The 17682-nt window shown below is 39.2% G+C and overlaps 1 protein-coding gene across 1 annotated transcript in view; it reads left to right on the forward strand.

Annotated features, from left to right (window-relative positions):
• Clca1 (chloride channel accessory 1) overlaps positions 1 to 16350 on the forward strand; it is a 44894-nt gene extending 28544 nt beyond the window's left edge. Inside the window, exons 7-15 of the mRNA XM_027935220.2 lie at positions 141 to 359; positions 911 to 1138; positions 4434 to 4608; positions 6929 to 7035; positions 8911 to 9129; positions 9699 to 9960; positions 11055 to 11225; positions 13403 to 13642; positions 14672 to 16350. Of these exons, the coding sequence (XP_027791021.2) occupies positions 141 to 359; positions 911 to 1138; positions 4434 to 4608; positions 6929 to 7035; positions 8911 to 9129; positions 9699 to 9960; positions 11055 to 11225; positions 13403 to 13642; positions 14672 to 15048 (1998 nt within the window). The 3' untranslated portion in view covers positions 15049 to 16350. The remainder of the gene's footprint in view (positions 1 to 140; positions 360 to 910; positions 1139 to 4433; positions 4609 to 6928; positions 7036 to 8910; positions 9130 to 9698; positions 9961 to 11054; positions 11226 to 13402; positions 13643 to 14671) is intronic.
• The last annotated feature ends 1332 nt before the right edge of the window (positions 16351 to 17682 follow it).

The following is a 17682-nucleotide window of genomic DNA, read 5'->3' on the forward strand; positions in this document are numbered from 1 at the left end:
CCTTAGCAGTGCTCTACAAGAAGTGGAGCCAAGGTTCCAGGTGAGCAGGGCAGGCTGGGGAGAAAGGCAGGGGTTTTACGTTATTAAATATCTTAACAAATACTTAACTATTGTCTACATCATTTTATTGACAATTTCAGGTGGTTGAATTCTGTACAGAACAAAACCACAACTCAGAAGCTCCAAACTCGCAAAACCAAAAATGCAATCTCCGAAGCACATGGGAAGTGATCCGCGAGTCTGAGGACTTTAAGAAAACCACTCCTATGACAACACAGCCACCTAATCCCACTTTCTCACTGCTGCAGATTGGACAACGAATTGTGTGTTTAGTCCTTGATAAATCTGGAAGCATGTCGGTATGGTCACCAAGTCTTGGTTTGGTTGCTAGTTATAGATAGGGGTACAACATGATCTAGACCACAACTTGGAACTGACTGGGATGAATACACTGCCAGGGTCAGAGCAATTACAATAGCAGCTCAGCCATCAGAAATGCCCACCTATACAGTGATCTGGCATTAACTGTCTCATTTTCTAAATTGTTTTCAGCTAATAAGCCAAGATCTGATAAATCATAACATAAGCGTAACTTTTTTTTTTTTGTTTCACTGACAATACATAGGTCTATCGGTCTATAAGGTCCTATATAGGACTTATCTAGAACTATTATTAAAGCATTGTACTTTAATGATTGTGTATTCTAGGTTTACTTTTGGAATTTTAGTCCTAAAATTATATCCAAAGATGCTGCTAAATGGAAAAAATTTCCAGTATGACATGCCTCAAGTTATCTCCTTGTCAGTTACTGTGCATTGAGCCAGTCACTTCCAAAAACCCTCTAGCCTGTTGTTGTTAGTCTTTTCCTGTAACCCCAACCTGACTGCTCTTCTTCTGTTTGTCCACTCAGAATGCTAACCGCCTTAACCGGATGAATCAAGCAGGGAAGCTTTTCCTGCTGCACACCGTGGAACAGGGCTCCTGGGTTGGGATGGTGATGTTCGACAGTGTCGCCTATGTACAAAGTGAACTCAGACAGATTAACAGTGACGCCGACAGGGATGTTCTCACTAGAAGCTTACCCACAGTACCTTCAGGAGGGACATCCATCTGCTCTGGGCTTCTATCGGCATTTACTGTGAGACATATTCCCCTATAGCAGTTTGCCAATGTTTGCCATTTTTGTTCCTAAGAAATTTCCATACACACCTACTGTCTAATTGATTTAGACAACCAAGGACAAAGTAATAGTTCAAATGATGCAAAGAAAAAGGCCTCCAAAGCTATTATTAACTAATTCATTCATGCTTTTGTACTTTTCTGCAAGTATACCTCATTCAAAATATTCAAAGTGTGCATTCTACATGCCAAATATTTTCTTGGCTCTAAGAATACTATGAAGGCCAAACAGAGAGCTACCTCCTTACAATATTATTGGGGAAGATGTATTAACCATATAGTAACATGAATGAATGTATACTCATAAACTGTAATTAGTGCTATGAAGGAAAGGTACATAAGGATCTTAAAGAGTTATCTTTTATTGGGAAAAAAAAGCTACAAAAATGTTGAAATTCCAAGGCAACTGAACTCTCCAAACTTTGGGAGACATTGGATGACCTTTTAAGAAAGAAAATAATTTGTTGAATCAGGAGGCCTTAGGAACCATAACTACAATTGTATTGGGGTCATAGCTAAAGATCTTGTCTGACTATCTGACCACATCATCCCTCACTTACATAACAATGTATCCCCATTTTCAATGAAATTATGTAAAACTTCCTGAGAATTTTTGTGATAAAACTCCAACCTACCTTTCCAGGCTGAAGCACTGGGGACTTTCTTCCTGGTATCCCTTGTTTAAGCAAATTGAGTCAGCTCACTTCAAAGCATCTGGATGTTTGCCAGGCTGCCTCCTCAAGCACAGTACTTTCTCTTCCCTTCCTTGCCCATTGATTACATTCATTCTTCAAAGAATAGATACCATCTACTTCTTGATATCATTCCTTATCCTCTCAACTGTCTAGGAATCTCTCTTTCTGAATCCTATAGCTCTTAAAAAACCCAAAAACCTCTTAAGACTTCTAGGCTCTTCTGTCTTATAACTAATTATGTGTTTCAAACAAAACTCCTTTAGGAATAAGAGTATCATTTTACCTCCCAGGCTTCTGGCCCAATGTCAGAATGTTCTTGGTAAATAAATTGAGTTATTTGATGCCCTAACACCACCTGATGCTTAATTGTACTAAATATCCTATATTTATTTAGGGGCTATTTAGCTACATAAAACAAAGAACAGGAAGCTGAACAAGGTGGGCTGGCCTAAGGTCACACAACCTCACAACACCTTAGTGGGTCTGCTTTCTGCTTGCTCATTGGGCACAACACACATATTTGATGCATTTTGGGCCTGTTTCAGCTCTCCAAGTAGCAGCAGAAATGTGTAGTTTCCAGCTTACATAGTTTGATGTGGACACTGGACTGAACCAATTTCTCAGTGTTGTCTATCCCTCTGGTTATTTTATTCCACTCTGAAGTACTTTCTTAAAAGTACTTTTAATCACGAATTTAGCAGCCAATTCCTCTTCCAGACCAGGCAGATAGATACCATATGGTTCTGTTACCTCTGTCACTCAAGCAAAGGAGCAAGTGAGGTAGGAGCACTGACCAATGGAATCACTGTAAGCTGCACTGAACTCCTGCTATATGAAACCCTGGGGAGATGACTCATGCCAGATGGAGTGGTAGTGATGAGAAAATTTTCCATTTAGATGAGTGAGGGAGAGTGTGAGATACAACTGGAGTCTAGAATGCTCCTCCTCCCCAGTGGAGTCTGAACATGGGGTGGAGGAGCTTATGTGACTTCAGGGTAATAAGATGAAGGGTCTTGGGTTCTGCACTGTCCTCCAGATCTGTGCTGGTCCCCACAGCAGGACCCTGGTCAGGCCTGTCATGGGCTCCTGGCAGTGGTATCTGTGTGGTTATAAGACTTTGCTTTGTTCTCTAGGCTCTACCAGGGCCCAGCGGTCCTCCCCAGCAGACTTGGCCTCACCCTGGCTCTCACTATTGGAGCAGAGCCCTGAGCACCCTGTGTCCTCCATCTAGCTCCAACCAGGTTGTGCATTCCTCAGCCACATGGCAGGACTACCTGTTCTCACCTGCTGACTCAACTCTATTGCCTTCCATCTTCCCTGTGGGAGATGTGAGATGTGAGAACTTCTTTCTGTTTTATAGGACACACAGCAATTATGAGGAGGGAGACAAGGAAATCCAAATTGGGCCATATTTTTTTAGCTTCCCAGGCCCTGCCCTCTACCTGCTCCTTGGACACAACACACATATTTGATACATATTGGAGCTGTTCCAGCTCTCTAAGTGGCAACAGAAATGTGTAGTTTGATCAGACCAAGGCCATGATGACAACTGGCAGGTGCTCCGCTCTGCCTCGTCCACATGCCACTGCCACAGTTCTGCTCTCTTCCCATGTTATCAGCTGCCTTCTTTGGTTGCTTCCTCAGAGTTCAAATAAGGAGTGGGCACAAGCCTCCTCTGCCCTTAACTTCCCTTCCAACTACTTATAACACTTTCCCATTCTGAGATTTGTCCAGAGAGGGAGGTTGTCAAGCCTAAGCTTGATTGTTTCCTCTGATTCTGAGTCTCTCTCTCAACTCATTCTCATTTAGGGGAAGAGTGGATTCTTGCCTTTATATGTTTAAATGGGTCACAAATTCTTTATCTAATTTTCCACCCATCTTAGTCTTATTCAACCTTGGTATGAGTTCTCTCTCTCTCTCTCTCTCTCTCTCTCTCTCTCTCTCTCTCTCTCTCTATATATATATATATATATATATATATATATATATATAAATATTTATAAATCTGAGTCTAACAGGGATATTTGAAATATAGGTGTCATAGAAAAACTTGGAATTGGGGATTCATAGGAACAAAATGTTTTGCTTTAATAAGAAGGGCTACTAAAATTTTTAATTACTCCTATGATATGAGTAATGACCAATCAGAACCAATGCCAGCCATAAATAGTTGATATTGTTTGGTGAATATCATACAAGCTAAAAATCTTCCCTGTGTCCAATATCCCCAAATAGAACCCCCACTTATGAGGATGTTTTCTAAAGGTGTCTCGGATCTTCTGGAAGCCTGGCAAAGAGAGCCCTGGCAAAGAAAATAAGAAAAACCTTTGCTGCATCCCTAGCACCATCCACCCCTAGAACTGCCCTGCATCCCCTAGCACTCCTCTCTGTGAGTTGCTGCTCTAAAATTATACCATTGCAAAACAGATTCATGGATGCTCCCAGATACTTTTGTTTATTTCCTCTGGAATTTCTCCTCTTGTTCCATAAAAGTGCAGTTTTCATAAACACCCTGGTCACCGGAAGTCTGCTAATGCATGCCCTGAAATATGTCTTTAGGTGATTAGGAAGAAATACTCTACAGATGGAGCTGAAATCGTGCTGCTGACTGACGGGGAGGACAACACTATAAGCAGCTGCTTTAATGAGGTGAAGCAAAGTGGAGCCATCATCCATACAGTCGCCCTGGGGCCCTCTGCGGCTAAAGAACTAGAGGAGCTGTCCAAAATGACAGGTGAGGGATGACCTGCTGAGGCCCACCAGACTGTGAGCTCCAGTGAACTGGGGAGTCAGGGGAAGGTGGGATGAAGTGAGATGGGGTAATCTTCTTGGCCAGCTAGCTGCTCTTCCTTCAAATGGCCATTAGAACTGACTCCACCCCCATATTTTAGAGCCTTGGTTCTAGGATTAGAGAATTCTGGAGAAGATGGGACCAGCACAGTACCAAGTAAGAACTCAGGACACTCTTCCCAGGCATCTTATAAGAATTAGTAGAAATCTACCAGTTGGCAGATTTCCACTTGGCAGCAGGCCAAGAGACCCAGGGGAGACAGGTGACAAGCCACTACATACTACCATGGTACAAGTGCTATATTAACAAAAGGAAGTATGATAAAGGGACTGGGGTTGTAGCTTACCTTGCACACGTGAGGCACTGGATTCAATCCTCAGCACCACATAAAAATAAATTAATTAATTAAACTTATTTTGTCCATCCACAACTAAAAATATTTTTTTAAAAAAGTATAATGAAGCACACAAATATAGAGTATTTAACTTTACCTGAGAAAGAAGGGCCGGAGAAGGAAGGGAAAACAGCAGGGGAAGGGCAAAGAGTCTGGTGAACAATAAAGGTTACTCTGAAAATGTAGCAGACAATGCTGTTTCTCCATGAAACATTAACGTATTGTATATCTAACTCCCATACGCAAACAGATGGTTCAAAGAGACCCCATAAGTCCCTGGCTTCTTTAGCTGAGTAGGTGAGCACAATGTTTTTCCTCTTCTTTTACTTAGTGATAGTATTAGGGATATAAATTATTAAACTAATCTTCCTTCTGGGGCAACTAAAATGTTGGACCATTCAAGCCTAATACTACCTGAAAGGCCAAGGTTCGTCATCGGAGATTAAAATGCACACACACAGATAGCAGTGACAAAGATGAAGCACTTTACTGCAAGCTGGTGCTAGCTTAAATAGAAAGTGAGAGTCAGTTATCTTAAACCAGGAAGCTCCCGGGGCCAATCATAGTAAAGGTCAGTTCGTCACCTAAGGTGACGTCCGCCCTGCATAAGATTCATGGGGGGCACGAACTGTCCACGTGTACGGAAGACGGGAGGGCCAATTAGAAGGTTTTCAAAACAACTTGTTATCCGCCCACTGGCAACTTGCCCGCTGCCATGTTGCATTAGGGGCTCCTTATCTGAAAGGCCCGGGGAGTTCTAGCTGCCCAATGGCAATTTGCCCACCGCCATGTTTGAAAGGCCTGGGGAGTTCTCAGGGAGACTCCCAACACTACCTGTCCTGAGCTGGGTTTCCTATGAGCAAAGCCTGAGACAGGGATTTGGGTGGATAGGATTTGTAGAGGAACAGCTCTCAGGGAAAACAAAGTGAGGAAACAAGACAGAGGGGCAAGTGGCTGAGCATGGATGCAGACTTAGAACCTAGCTAAAGACTGACCCCTGATGGGGCTCTGGATCAGGAACTGCATCATAGAGTTGGTCCCACCAGGAGGCCAGAGGGCTGCCTTTTGTATTGCTGTGTCCAACAGCCACTGGCTGTGAACTGTTAGGGCAGGACAGAGGGAAGAGTCTTTTTCTTTTCTAACTAGGATGACCTTTTTTGGTAAAGTGGTTCTCGGAAAAGGAGGCAACCATAGCTGTTAGTAGTGAACACTCAGAACAACAGGAAGAGATGCATTCGCCTAGATAAGGAGATATGTGTGGGACATCAAAAGCATTTCCAATATATTTTCTTTAACTTTGGGTGTCATTTAAATAGTTTAAAAATAATTTCACATCAACTTATCATAGTTACATTTATCCTCAAGAGCCCAAGACTGACAGGTCTAGTATCTAAATCTTATTTTTCTGTATAGCCTACTTTTCTGAAACTGCCCTTTGTCTACTGTTATTTATTGCTATTGCCACTTCTTTCCTGATTTTGATGAAAACTCTAAAGCTAAGTTTGTTAGAATTATTTCTCAAATAAGATTCAGTCCATCAACCTGGAATAAGGCTTAATCAATGCTCTCATGTGAAAGTAAAAATGCAGACGGTATGATGTTACTTAGGCCTCCCTTCATGGTTGAATTGCAGTTAGTTGAGGTAGTCAGATGACAGAGATGTTGCTAAAGCTATTATTTACTAGGGTTAAAAAATCAGTATCAACTTCTAAGTTAATCTGGGCATATATTTGATGTTGAACTATTTTTACTTTAATAATAATACAATGGAATATTTATTTTAGGTATTCTTCTTTCTGAACAACAGTTAAAATATTGTAAATTCTTGTTTTCTGGAAAATAACTTATGATGATGTGATTGCGTTTTAGGAGGTTTACAGATGTATGCTTCAGATCAAGTTCAGAACAACGGCCTCCTTGACGCTTTCGGGACCCTCTCATCAGGAAATGGAGCTCCTTCTCAGAGCTCCATCCAGGTTGGAGTTCTTTCTTTTTTGTTTTTCATTTTTATGCATAATCATAGCCAAGATGGAGACTTTAATATTTAAAATTTTTAAGTTCTACATTCTCTATTTGTTAATTAAAATTAAATTAGAAGATTCAGCCTGGTATTAGATATTATTCCTAAAGTATAAAACTACTCATCTAAACAGGCAATTAGTGTTTAGTTGTTTGGAAACAAAACTAAGTGACTCCTTCATAGAAACCAGCAATATAAAATGTAATGGGTCTAGAATTTTTTTTTTTTTAAACATCTGCTAACAAACACACAGCAGTAAAATTGGCTGAGTATTTTCTTTAGAGTAGAATGTCTCAATTATGAATTTTCTGGGACAGGTGTCCAGGGGATTACTTGTTCTGTTTTTCCACTACCTCAAATCCCTAATATTGGCCAGGATTTTCATATAATGGAGAGAAAGCACTTTTCACGGTGGAAAGCCTGTGCTGTCCATACAGACACTGGAACCTCGACCCAGGTCTGCCATTTACTGACCAGGGCCAAGAACTGTACCTCTCTAGGTATAGACCAGAAAACCTCCATGGGCCCATTTGTTTCTAAAGTTTCAAGAAGACCAAATTATCTTTTGAAAGTTCTTGAGACTATTTTTAAAAAGGACAAGTATTTTAAAGTGCTCTTTTCTAGTAGATGTAGAAGTTACATGAATCTTTAAACTAGAAAAAGTAAGTGATCAGCACACACCCTGGTATGAATTATAACTTTTATACATTTATAAAGTTTGGGTAAAGATAAAGAAATACTATAATATCAAAGCCTAAATCGACAGCTTTCAAAACAACAGGGTTTCAGGTCTACTAATGTAGCATTTGTTCCATCCAGGAAGACAATAATTATATCTATCCAAGTTAACCTATGCCAGAGTTCAGAAAATTAAATGCAAGGGCTTGGTTTGGAAAAGAAAGCAATGAATCTTATAAAAGTAATTTACACCAATGAAAGGATAAGCTCACAGGCAGTTTCTATGAATTATTTTTGTATTTAAGAAACCTAACAGGGAAAGAGAAATGAATAGGACTGGTTTATCAACTTGTCATAAGAACGTATCTAAGAGCCCTTCACATCCAGGATCATTTTACCCAAGAAACTGGAAAACCTGGCCCCATGACCAGGCTACTCTTGTCTTCTAAGAGGTGTCCCCACAGGGAGATTAATACCTAAGTGACAATCCCCCACATCACATTTCCTCCAGAAGACTTGTTAATCCTTTCCCACTTCAATCCCCGAACTGAGGCCCCTCTGTTCTACTTCAAATTCACCTTGGCTTCACATGCACTGCAGTGATGCTTAATCTAGCAATCTATCCATGAATAAGAAATAAGTCACGGTCCTCTTAAGGATTTATAGACAGGAGTTAAATGTACTAGTAACTATGAGGTAGAGTACGATGTGATGAACATCAAAGGACTGATAGAAATGATCCGATGGGAGTGCACAGGAAGTTAAGGTGATTCACATCCAATAAGTGAGATGGATGTCAGAGAGATCTTCACAGAGAGAGTGATATTTGAACTGAATTTGGAAGGATGGATAAGGATCACACAAGTGGAGAGGAATGCAAAGTCTTCAAAGGAAAGCAAAAAATCATAAAGTCAGGGATTTGTAAGGAACCTTTGGGGAGGGAAATAGTCTTGTCTGGGTAGGGGAAATACAATTGTGGAAGCTAAGGCTAGCAAAGTAATTTAGAACTGGATTATTATAATCCTAAACAGCAAAAAGACTGAAGACTCAGGCATCCCAAAGACTTTTTAATGGGCACTTGGGAGTGTGGGCAGAGTGGAAAAGTTCCTGAGATCTGTGTTCCCCAGAAAGTAAAAGTTCTTTTTCTTAACAGCTGGAGAGTAAGGGATTAACCTTCCAGAACAATAATCAGTGGATGAATGGCACGGTAATAGTGGACAGCACAGTGGGAAAGGACACTTTCTTTCTTGTCACCTGGACAAAACAGCCTCCCCAAATCCTTCTTTGGGATCCCAGTGGAAAGTTACAAAGTGGCTTTGTAGTGGACGCAGCTATCAAAATGGCCTCCCTCCAAATCCCAGGCACCGCCAAGGTATGGAGTCAGCTTTATTCCCTCTCGAAATTTGACAAGATAAAACAAAGCTATTACCGAATAACTGCAGCTTTTTAATGTTTGTGGTTGCCAAAAGGACAGTCAGTATTGAATCAAGAAAACAATGAAAAATTTCTATCCAGTGAAAATCACTTAGTCTACCAGCAGGTCAAGGAAAAGGAAGTTGGTGATGTTTGGCCAGATGCTGAATGGAGAACATTCAAATTATACAGCAGTCCAGATGCAAAGTGATTGTTGGAGCTCTGAAATCATGACAACTTTCCTCTACCTCAGAAACTCATCTCTTGAAAAACCAAGGCAATGATAAATGAGGACACAGCTTTCAGCCCTCATTTTCCCCAAACAGGATTTTCTTGACAAGAGGAACCATGTAATAAGTTCAGACACACTGCAGGTTGCCTTGGCTGACAATATCTAAGGTGCCCACATCTTCTCAGACATGCTTGTGACATGCTTGTATCAGAAAGGCTTTTCCTATAGGTAACACTCAAGCCAGGTCTTTGTCACCCATGTTGCTCACTGAAAATGTCTGCATCTGTTTTTGTCAGGTTGGGACTTGGAGATACAGTCTGCAAGCAAGCTCACAAACTCTGACTCTGACTGTCACCTCCCGTGCATCAAGTGCTACTGTCCCTCCAATTACACTGAAAACCAGAATGAACCAGGACACAGGCAAATTCCCCAACCCCATGAGAGTTTATGCAAAAGTTCGTCAAGGAGCCTTACCAATTCTTAGGGCCAATGTCACAGCCCTGATTGAATCAGCAAACGGGAAAACAGTTACCTTGGAATTACTGGACAATGGAGCAGGTAACCACCCCAAAGTTGGAAAATATATCTTTTTATTTTCAAGAAACAACCAGGGAATTACAGGAGGCATGGTCTGGTAAGAACTGTTAGAAACAGAGAGCCCAGCATTGGGGGTCTGTTTGAAAGAATTCCTTGCCTCCCCATAATTCCCCTATTCTAAAATGTTGGAAAACATAAAGAAGGGCCTACTTTTAGCTTCTGCAAAGCCGAAGTGTTCAATAGACTCAGAGACTCTAGAGAGTTGTCAGACCCCCAAACTAAGGAAAGGAGATAAATTAATAGCTATTTTATGTTTCTTTCTTTCTGTTTGTCTGCCTGTCTCCCTCCCTGTCCACACACACAAAGGCATACATACAAATATATACAAATACACAAATGAAGATTTATCTATAGATATATCTTCACCACACACATTTTAGATATTATTATCATCCTTACAATACAGGTGAAGATGAAGATACTTCCACATTTAGAAATCAGCAGAGATGGATTTCAGGTCATTCTCTGTGATTCCTATAACCATGCAAGTTGTACGTTAGCTTGTCCCTAGAGAAGGGAGAGATATTCTGTATTTCTTTTTTGAAGAAACATGTCTGCTTACTGTGATGAAACTATACTTATTAGAATGAATTCTGCAAATGAATTTCCCACCTAAATCTACCTTGGGGAGAAGTCATGAGTTTTATTAAGTAATTATTTCACACTTTTTACTCACACATGATTTACAGCAATTCAGTTGGTTCAGCAGCAGTTCAATTTGGTTTAACACATACTGAGTAACTAGCTTGTGCTATGTTGAGTATAACAGAGACACATGATACAATGTATGATTTCAAAAAGAAAGAACAATTCAGGGACAGAGGTGTACATAATAAAACCATACAAACACATGTGCGCACAGGTACACATGTGAACATCAACCATGTACAGTGGTAAAAGCAGTAGGCCTCATCCTTCACATATAAATCTTAAGGTCTCTTGGAGATAATGCTGAATTTCCCTCTGCTTTGAAAAATTTTAACCCGCACATGAACTGAAAATATACAAATGCTCACCTTTAAGATATTCATTAATTCCTCTGTTTCCCTGTCAAGGGGCTGATGCTACTAAGAATGATGGTGTCTACTCAAGGTACTTTACAAATTATGATGCAAATGGAAGATATAGTGTAAAAATATGGGTCCTGGGAGGAATTACTGCAGCCAGACAGAGAGCAATTCCTCATCAGAATGGAGCCAAGTACATACCTGGCTGGATTGAGAATGGTAGGTAATCTGTAGTAGCACATCTCACTTGGGTAAAAGGCTTGGGGTCAAGAGGAAATCATTAAACCTGTGAAGCAGAATAATGCCAGATTAACTCAGGGTTTCTCAGTTTTGGCTTGATTGACATCCTGGGCCAGATAATCCTTTGTTGGGCATTGTCTTGTGCATTGTATGGTGTTTAGCAGCATCCTTGGCCTCCACCCACTAGGTGTCAGTAAAATCAGGACAATCATCATTTTTCTCCAAGGGGACAAAATAGCCCCAGGTTGAAAACCACTAGATATAACACAGCTTTTGATTGCTTTGGTTCAAATTTCAGTCCTGTGCCAAATAAAGTATAAATCTTCTCTGTGCTTCACTTTCCTCTATTGTAAACAGATAGTAATGGTAACTGCCTCAGATAATGGTAATGAGGAATAAATAAGGAAATAAACCTAATGTGCTATTGCTAGCAAATAGTTAAGTGTTTGTGTTTTATTATTTTTCAAGATAAATTTTTAAAAACATTTCCTAAGAAAGCCCTTTCGTTTGACATTAGTGTTCCCATAAAATTAAAAAAAAAAAGTATAGTTCAGGGCTTGTTGTGTACATCAGTATCACAACCATAAGCCCATATCTCCCCTCCTACCCACTGCTCATATCAGGAGCAGGGAGAAGAGTAGATAAATCTGACACTGGGCAGCACACTGGGAAAATCATATCCTTGAAACAGTCCCACACCACTATGGGTTACACATACTTGCCCCAAATAAGAGTCGGGATGGGGACCAAGACTGAGTCCAATGGCTTTTAGGACTTGCTTTCCACCCATGTCCACTGAGCTCTGGGCAGGCCTTTTCCTGACACCTATATGGAGGAAGGAGAACAGCTTCTCCAAGAAGCTTCCCTGCCTCTTTTATTAGGTGTGTGCACAGTGAAGGGGGTCCTAGGATATGTGATATTCTTTTGACAAAGTGATTTTATAGGGAAAATATGCTTTGAAAGATACCATTGTTCCCAAGGTTCTTTCATAGATTTCTACCTATATTATTCATGTTTTCCCTTCTTTTTGAGTTAGGGGAAGAAGACAAGAGGAGATGGATTTAGTGGCTATTTCCAGACTTATCATAGTATTTTACTCACATCAATATATTTCATCCTTCTGAGTATTCCTTTCACAGATGGGGAAACAGAGGTTAGAGAGGTTATGGCTCAAATAAGTAACAGTGATAATGCCTGTTGTGGCACTTGGAAGCAATCTTCTTCTCTCTATCCCTTAATAAGACTCAATACCAAGAACAAGTCTCTATTGGTGAATCAAATACTTATTTGAATCTGCCAAAGGATCTAAATTGTCTTTGCTCAAGACTCAGTAATGGGTATGAAGATAAATCTGTTTTTATAGGTAAAATTTTTGAGGACTAAAGAAGTGGAGTTTGAGAGAAAGTAAATTCTGAGTAATAGCGTGTTAAAATGTAGGAATGTTTGCATTGAAAAGAGAGTTTGAGAACCCCTTTGACTGAGCAGATGGGTAGTTTTGAATCCCAGGGTTACTTTTATACAATAAAAAGAATGTGAAAGAAATTGGGATTGTTAAAGAATAAGGTTCCCAGGCATTCACTGAGAAAATTAAGAGCCTTTCAAAGCATAAAATTTGGAATTCCTAATATAAAACATTTCATGAAATACTGTATCAAATAAGAAAGATAAAATACAAATATGGAGAAAGTAAAAGAAAATGCCTAGAACCTAGGCAATTCTTAAAGGCCTGGATGATCCATTACCATATAAAGGGGAAAGATTATGAAGCTCATAGTATTGCCTAGGTAAAGAGATGTCCTAAAGTAGTTAGGTTTAAGACAGAGTTATTTAAACTGATCTTGTGCAAGGGTAAGATCAGGATGGACAGAAAATTGGAAAAAAAGAGACAGTTTAAGGACTAATGTTATTAAAATAAATTCTAAAAGATTACTGCAGTACATATCCAGGAAATATCTGTGAGATAAAGAAATGTGATTCTCTCTTTGCTTTGTTCTCTCTTGTGCATCCTAATTTGGAGTCTTGTGACCATACACTGAAAGTGAATATTGTGTATGAGAGGAAAGAAGGGTAAAGGAAGAGCAGGAAGAGGGTAATCCTGTAAGAAAAGAGAGGGAGTGATGTTGCTTCCCATAATTTGAGTAATTTTTAAAATACAGGTCAAATAAAATGGAATATACCACAAGCTGAAATTAGTGACAATACTTCTCAAGAGGAGCAAGTGTGTTTCAGCAGAACATCTTCAGGAGGTTCATTTGTGGCTTCCAATGTCCCAAGTGGTTCCATTCCTGACCTCTTCCCACCTTGTCAAATCACTGATCTGAAGGCAGAAATCCAAGAGGGCAGTCTCATTAACCTGACTTGGACGGCTCCTGGGGATGATTACGATCAGGGACAAGGTAAGCTGAACATGAGGTGGACCCTGAAAAGGACTTGACCAGACAAGCTGAGGTACAGAAGGAGGGGATGAAGGCAAGTGTATTGGGATGCAGAAGAGGGCAGCAGAAGATTGGGGGATTTCGAATGTCCTCTGAAATGAAAGGTAAAGATTTTTCAAAAAGTGGTTTAAATTTTTGAAAAGCTGAGTTTAGTCATTACTCAGTCTTTTAATAATGATTTTAAATCTAAAAAGAAGTGGTGCTTTTATCAATAAATAGGAGTATGTTTTAATTCATTTTCAGGAATTTTGCCAGCTAAAAAAAGATATGCAATTGTGTAACTTCTAGCAGAGTTGCCAAGTTTTTGTTGTATTTTGAAGGATGCCCCAAAATGCCCACACCAAATTATCTAAACATAAAAGTTTCAGCCAAGAAAGGCAAACTTTGTATTGTTTTGTTTTTTTCCCCTCTGAAAACTTGCCAAATTGTCTCTTAAGAAACCCCATTCTCAGTAGTGATTCCTGAGAGAAGGACTAGGATTAGAGCATAAATATCTATGGAGTAGAACTGTCCTTTCGAAGAAATCTCAAGTCCTACCCAACTTTGCCTCTCAAAGTGTGAGCTGTGGATTGCAGCATGGGCACCACAGGGACACTTGTTAGAAATATAGAGTCTCAAGTTCTGTCCCAGACTTAATGAACCAGAATCTGCATTTTAAGATCCCTCGGTGATTTATATGCACATTGACATCTGAGAAGCATTGGTATCAAAAACCCCACTATAAATGCTAAAACAATAAGCAATAATTAAACAGTGCTTCTCTCAGCCAAGCCTTAGGCCTAGAAAGGCTCACCAAGGTTTAAAGCCATGACCAATCCAATTTTATATTTATTACTTTGTCAAGATATACAAACAAGAATGTAAAAGGGATATTAACCCTGGTAAATATAGACCATTGGTTTTATTTATTCATGGAACTTTTGGGGATGGTGATAGAATTTCTAGATCTGAGAATTACAAGTCACATCCTCTTTCTCTTTTTCTTTTTAGCTCTCAAGTATATCATTCGAATAAGTACAAGTATTCTTGACCTCAGAGACAATTTCAGTGTTTCAGTTCAAGTGAACACTACTCATCTCATTCCAAAGGAGGCCAACTCAGAGGAAGTCTTTGTGTTCAAACCGGAAAATATCACTTTTGAAAATGGCACGGATCTCTTCATTGCTATTCAGGCTGTTGATAAGGCTAATCTTAAATCCGAAATATCCAACATTGCCCGAGTATCTTTGTTTATTCCTCCTCAACCTGAAGATACTTCTACTCCTTATCCTAGTATTACTACCAATAGTACCATTTGTGGCTTTCACATTTTAAAAATTATGTGGAAGTGGATAGGGGAATTGCAAATGTCCTTAGCCTTGAATTGAGTTTTCATGAGATATGTAAAATAAATCAACCATTCTTTTGATTAGAAAAAAATTCTAAAATGTACTTTAGACTTCCTATAGGGGGCAATGTAATAAAATGTTAAACACTGGGTATATATGTATAAAAACTATCCATCTGAGTTTAAAAGTTTAATCATTGACCAATCGTTTAAAAATTATTTTGAATATAAGAAGTGATGCTTGTCTCAATAAATGAAAGTATGTTTTAATTCATTTTCAAGGAATGTAATTGCAGTTAATCTAATAGAGTGGTTGAAAGTGTTTCTTTTGAAGGGTGCCCAAATACCCAAGCCAAAGTATCTAAATATAAAAGTCTTGACTTGTTATTTAGGAGCCTTGGACTAGCATCACCAGGAATGTGATTTCTGTTTGCAAGATTTGGGCAAGGATGATGCACTTAAGGAAGGGATTGTACTGTGATAAGAAATAACAGCATGATGAAGCTTCCACAGGCACAGAAATGTATGCTGTATGCACAAAATTACGAATCAGTGGTGCCTAAAGCCACAGTAGAGGAACATGAAGTGATAAAGACAGATTGAAGCCAGGTATGAAGGGAAAGTGATTGAGAAGTAAACATTTATTGTGTGCCTTGAATCAGGTACTCTATTAAGGCCTGTGTATACATTCACTATTTAATGTAACTCAGTTCATTCAGAGAATGTTCATGGGCTGACAACCACATTCCAGGTCTATGCATGGTCCTAAGGATACAAGATAAATAAAAGTTGGCCTTCTCCCCAAAAGCAATAAAGAGCTTTTGAGATTGATTTCTGAAATCAGGAGGCAGACATGATCAGAGTTGTGCTTGAAAAGGGAGCTTTGAGACCCCTTGAAGAGCTCTTCTCCTACCAAGAGCTGTGAGAGAAGCTAGAGGCCTGAAAGGCAAAGGAGGAGAAATCAATGCAAATACAGATCTAGCAGTATGGCAGTCCAAGGGCCAAGGTTTTTCACAAGAGAAAAAGAGTCTGAAGTTCTGTGTACATTGGCACAATAATTTGAAGATGTAGATGGCTGTCTTTATGATTGAAAACAAACTATCCATGCTATTGCTTCTACATAGAGGCAACATTAATTAATTAATTAACCTTCCTTATATCAAAACAGGCTTTGAGGAACCTTAGAGATACACACAATAGATACACAAAAAAACTTTAAATGGAATGAAATAAATATATAATAAAAACTGAAGAAAGATTCAGTATATCTAATGCAGTGGAGGGATACTTCAGCATTACAGAATTAATTCTGCAATATAATAACATTTGGTGAAATGGAGGTGTCATCCTTCTTCTTTTTATCTCTTTTATTTCTTCTTTTTATCTCTTTTTACTTTACACTGATAATCAAACATCATGAAAGTGGAGCACTATGTCCTCAGTGGATATCATGTGTATACTAGACATTGAAATTGCGACTTGGGGCTGGAGTTGTGGCTCAGTGGTAGAGTGCTCGCCTAGCATGTGTGAGACCCTGGGTTCGATCTTCAGCACCACATAAAAGTAAATTAATAAAAAATAGGTATTGTGTCCAACCACAACAAAAAAATAAAAAAAATATTTAAAAAAGAAATTGTGGCTTCTTACAATGTATGCTTTATGATGCCGACTCTTAGCGCACTGTTAATTGCTTGCTTATTTTTGTGTCTCTGGCTATAAACCCCTCCCAAGCAGAAAACAAACCTGCTTGTTTTTCCATTGTATCCTTGGCATCAACACAGAGCTTGGGGTAGAGTGGGGGTGCTTAAAATATTTGTCAAATGGATAATTGAACACCTGAAGCCACAACCAATATGCTTAATGTGAATGCAGATGTTTTCAAGGCAGATGTAAAGAGTGGGTAAATAGATACAAAAGATGAGTCAAGGAATGACTTTAAGTGATGCATTAAGACAGATATGAAAAATTGTGCTCTATATGTGTAATAAGAATCGCAATACATTCTGCTGTTGAGTATTTTAAAAAATCAATTAAAAAAGAGGGAAAAAAAGACAGATATGGATTATACAGAGAACTGGGAAAAAGAGACAATTCACCTGAGAATAATCTGGGGATATCAACAACAGCAAAAGACTGAGGAAGAGAGAGAGAGAGAGAGGGAGAGAGAAAGAAGGAGGAGGAGGAGGAGGAGGAGGAGGAGGAGGAGGAGGAGGAAGAGGAGGAGGAGGAGGAGAAGAGGAGAGAGAGAGATTGAATCAATAGATCTCACTTGCCCCCAAATAATTCTACATGGTTTCCAACTTTTGAAGAAATACAAAAATCTTTCCAAATAAATTAGTTTTTTAAGCATGTATGTTAGAATGATTCATTAAAACTAAGAAAGAGTAGACAAAACACCAACACAGAGCTCAAGAAGGCTCATAGCAAAATTTCACATAACTGATAAAATAGACTAGTCCTGGCAAGAACTAAATAATGAGGAGAGAAAAGTCTTCACATTAGAAATCCTAAGCAATGCATAATTATTGTAACTGAGTAAAATCTATTTAACCCAATTGCTGGAATACAATTGCCAAAGAGAAAACATGTTAAATGATCTTCCTATCTTAATTGTCACTTGCTATAAATCCTTTTCCTAAATTTCCAAAGCAATTACAAATCCATAAGGGACAGA

The sequence above is a fragment of the Marmota flaviventris genome, chromosome 10 (genome assembly GCF_047511675.1).
Source record: "Marmota flaviventris isolate mMarFla1 chromosome 10, mMarFla1.hap1, whole genome shotgun sequence".
In the NCBI taxonomy this organism is placed as follows: domain Eukaryota; kingdom Metazoa; phylum Chordata; class Mammalia; order Rodentia; family Sciuridae; genus Marmota; species Marmota flaviventris.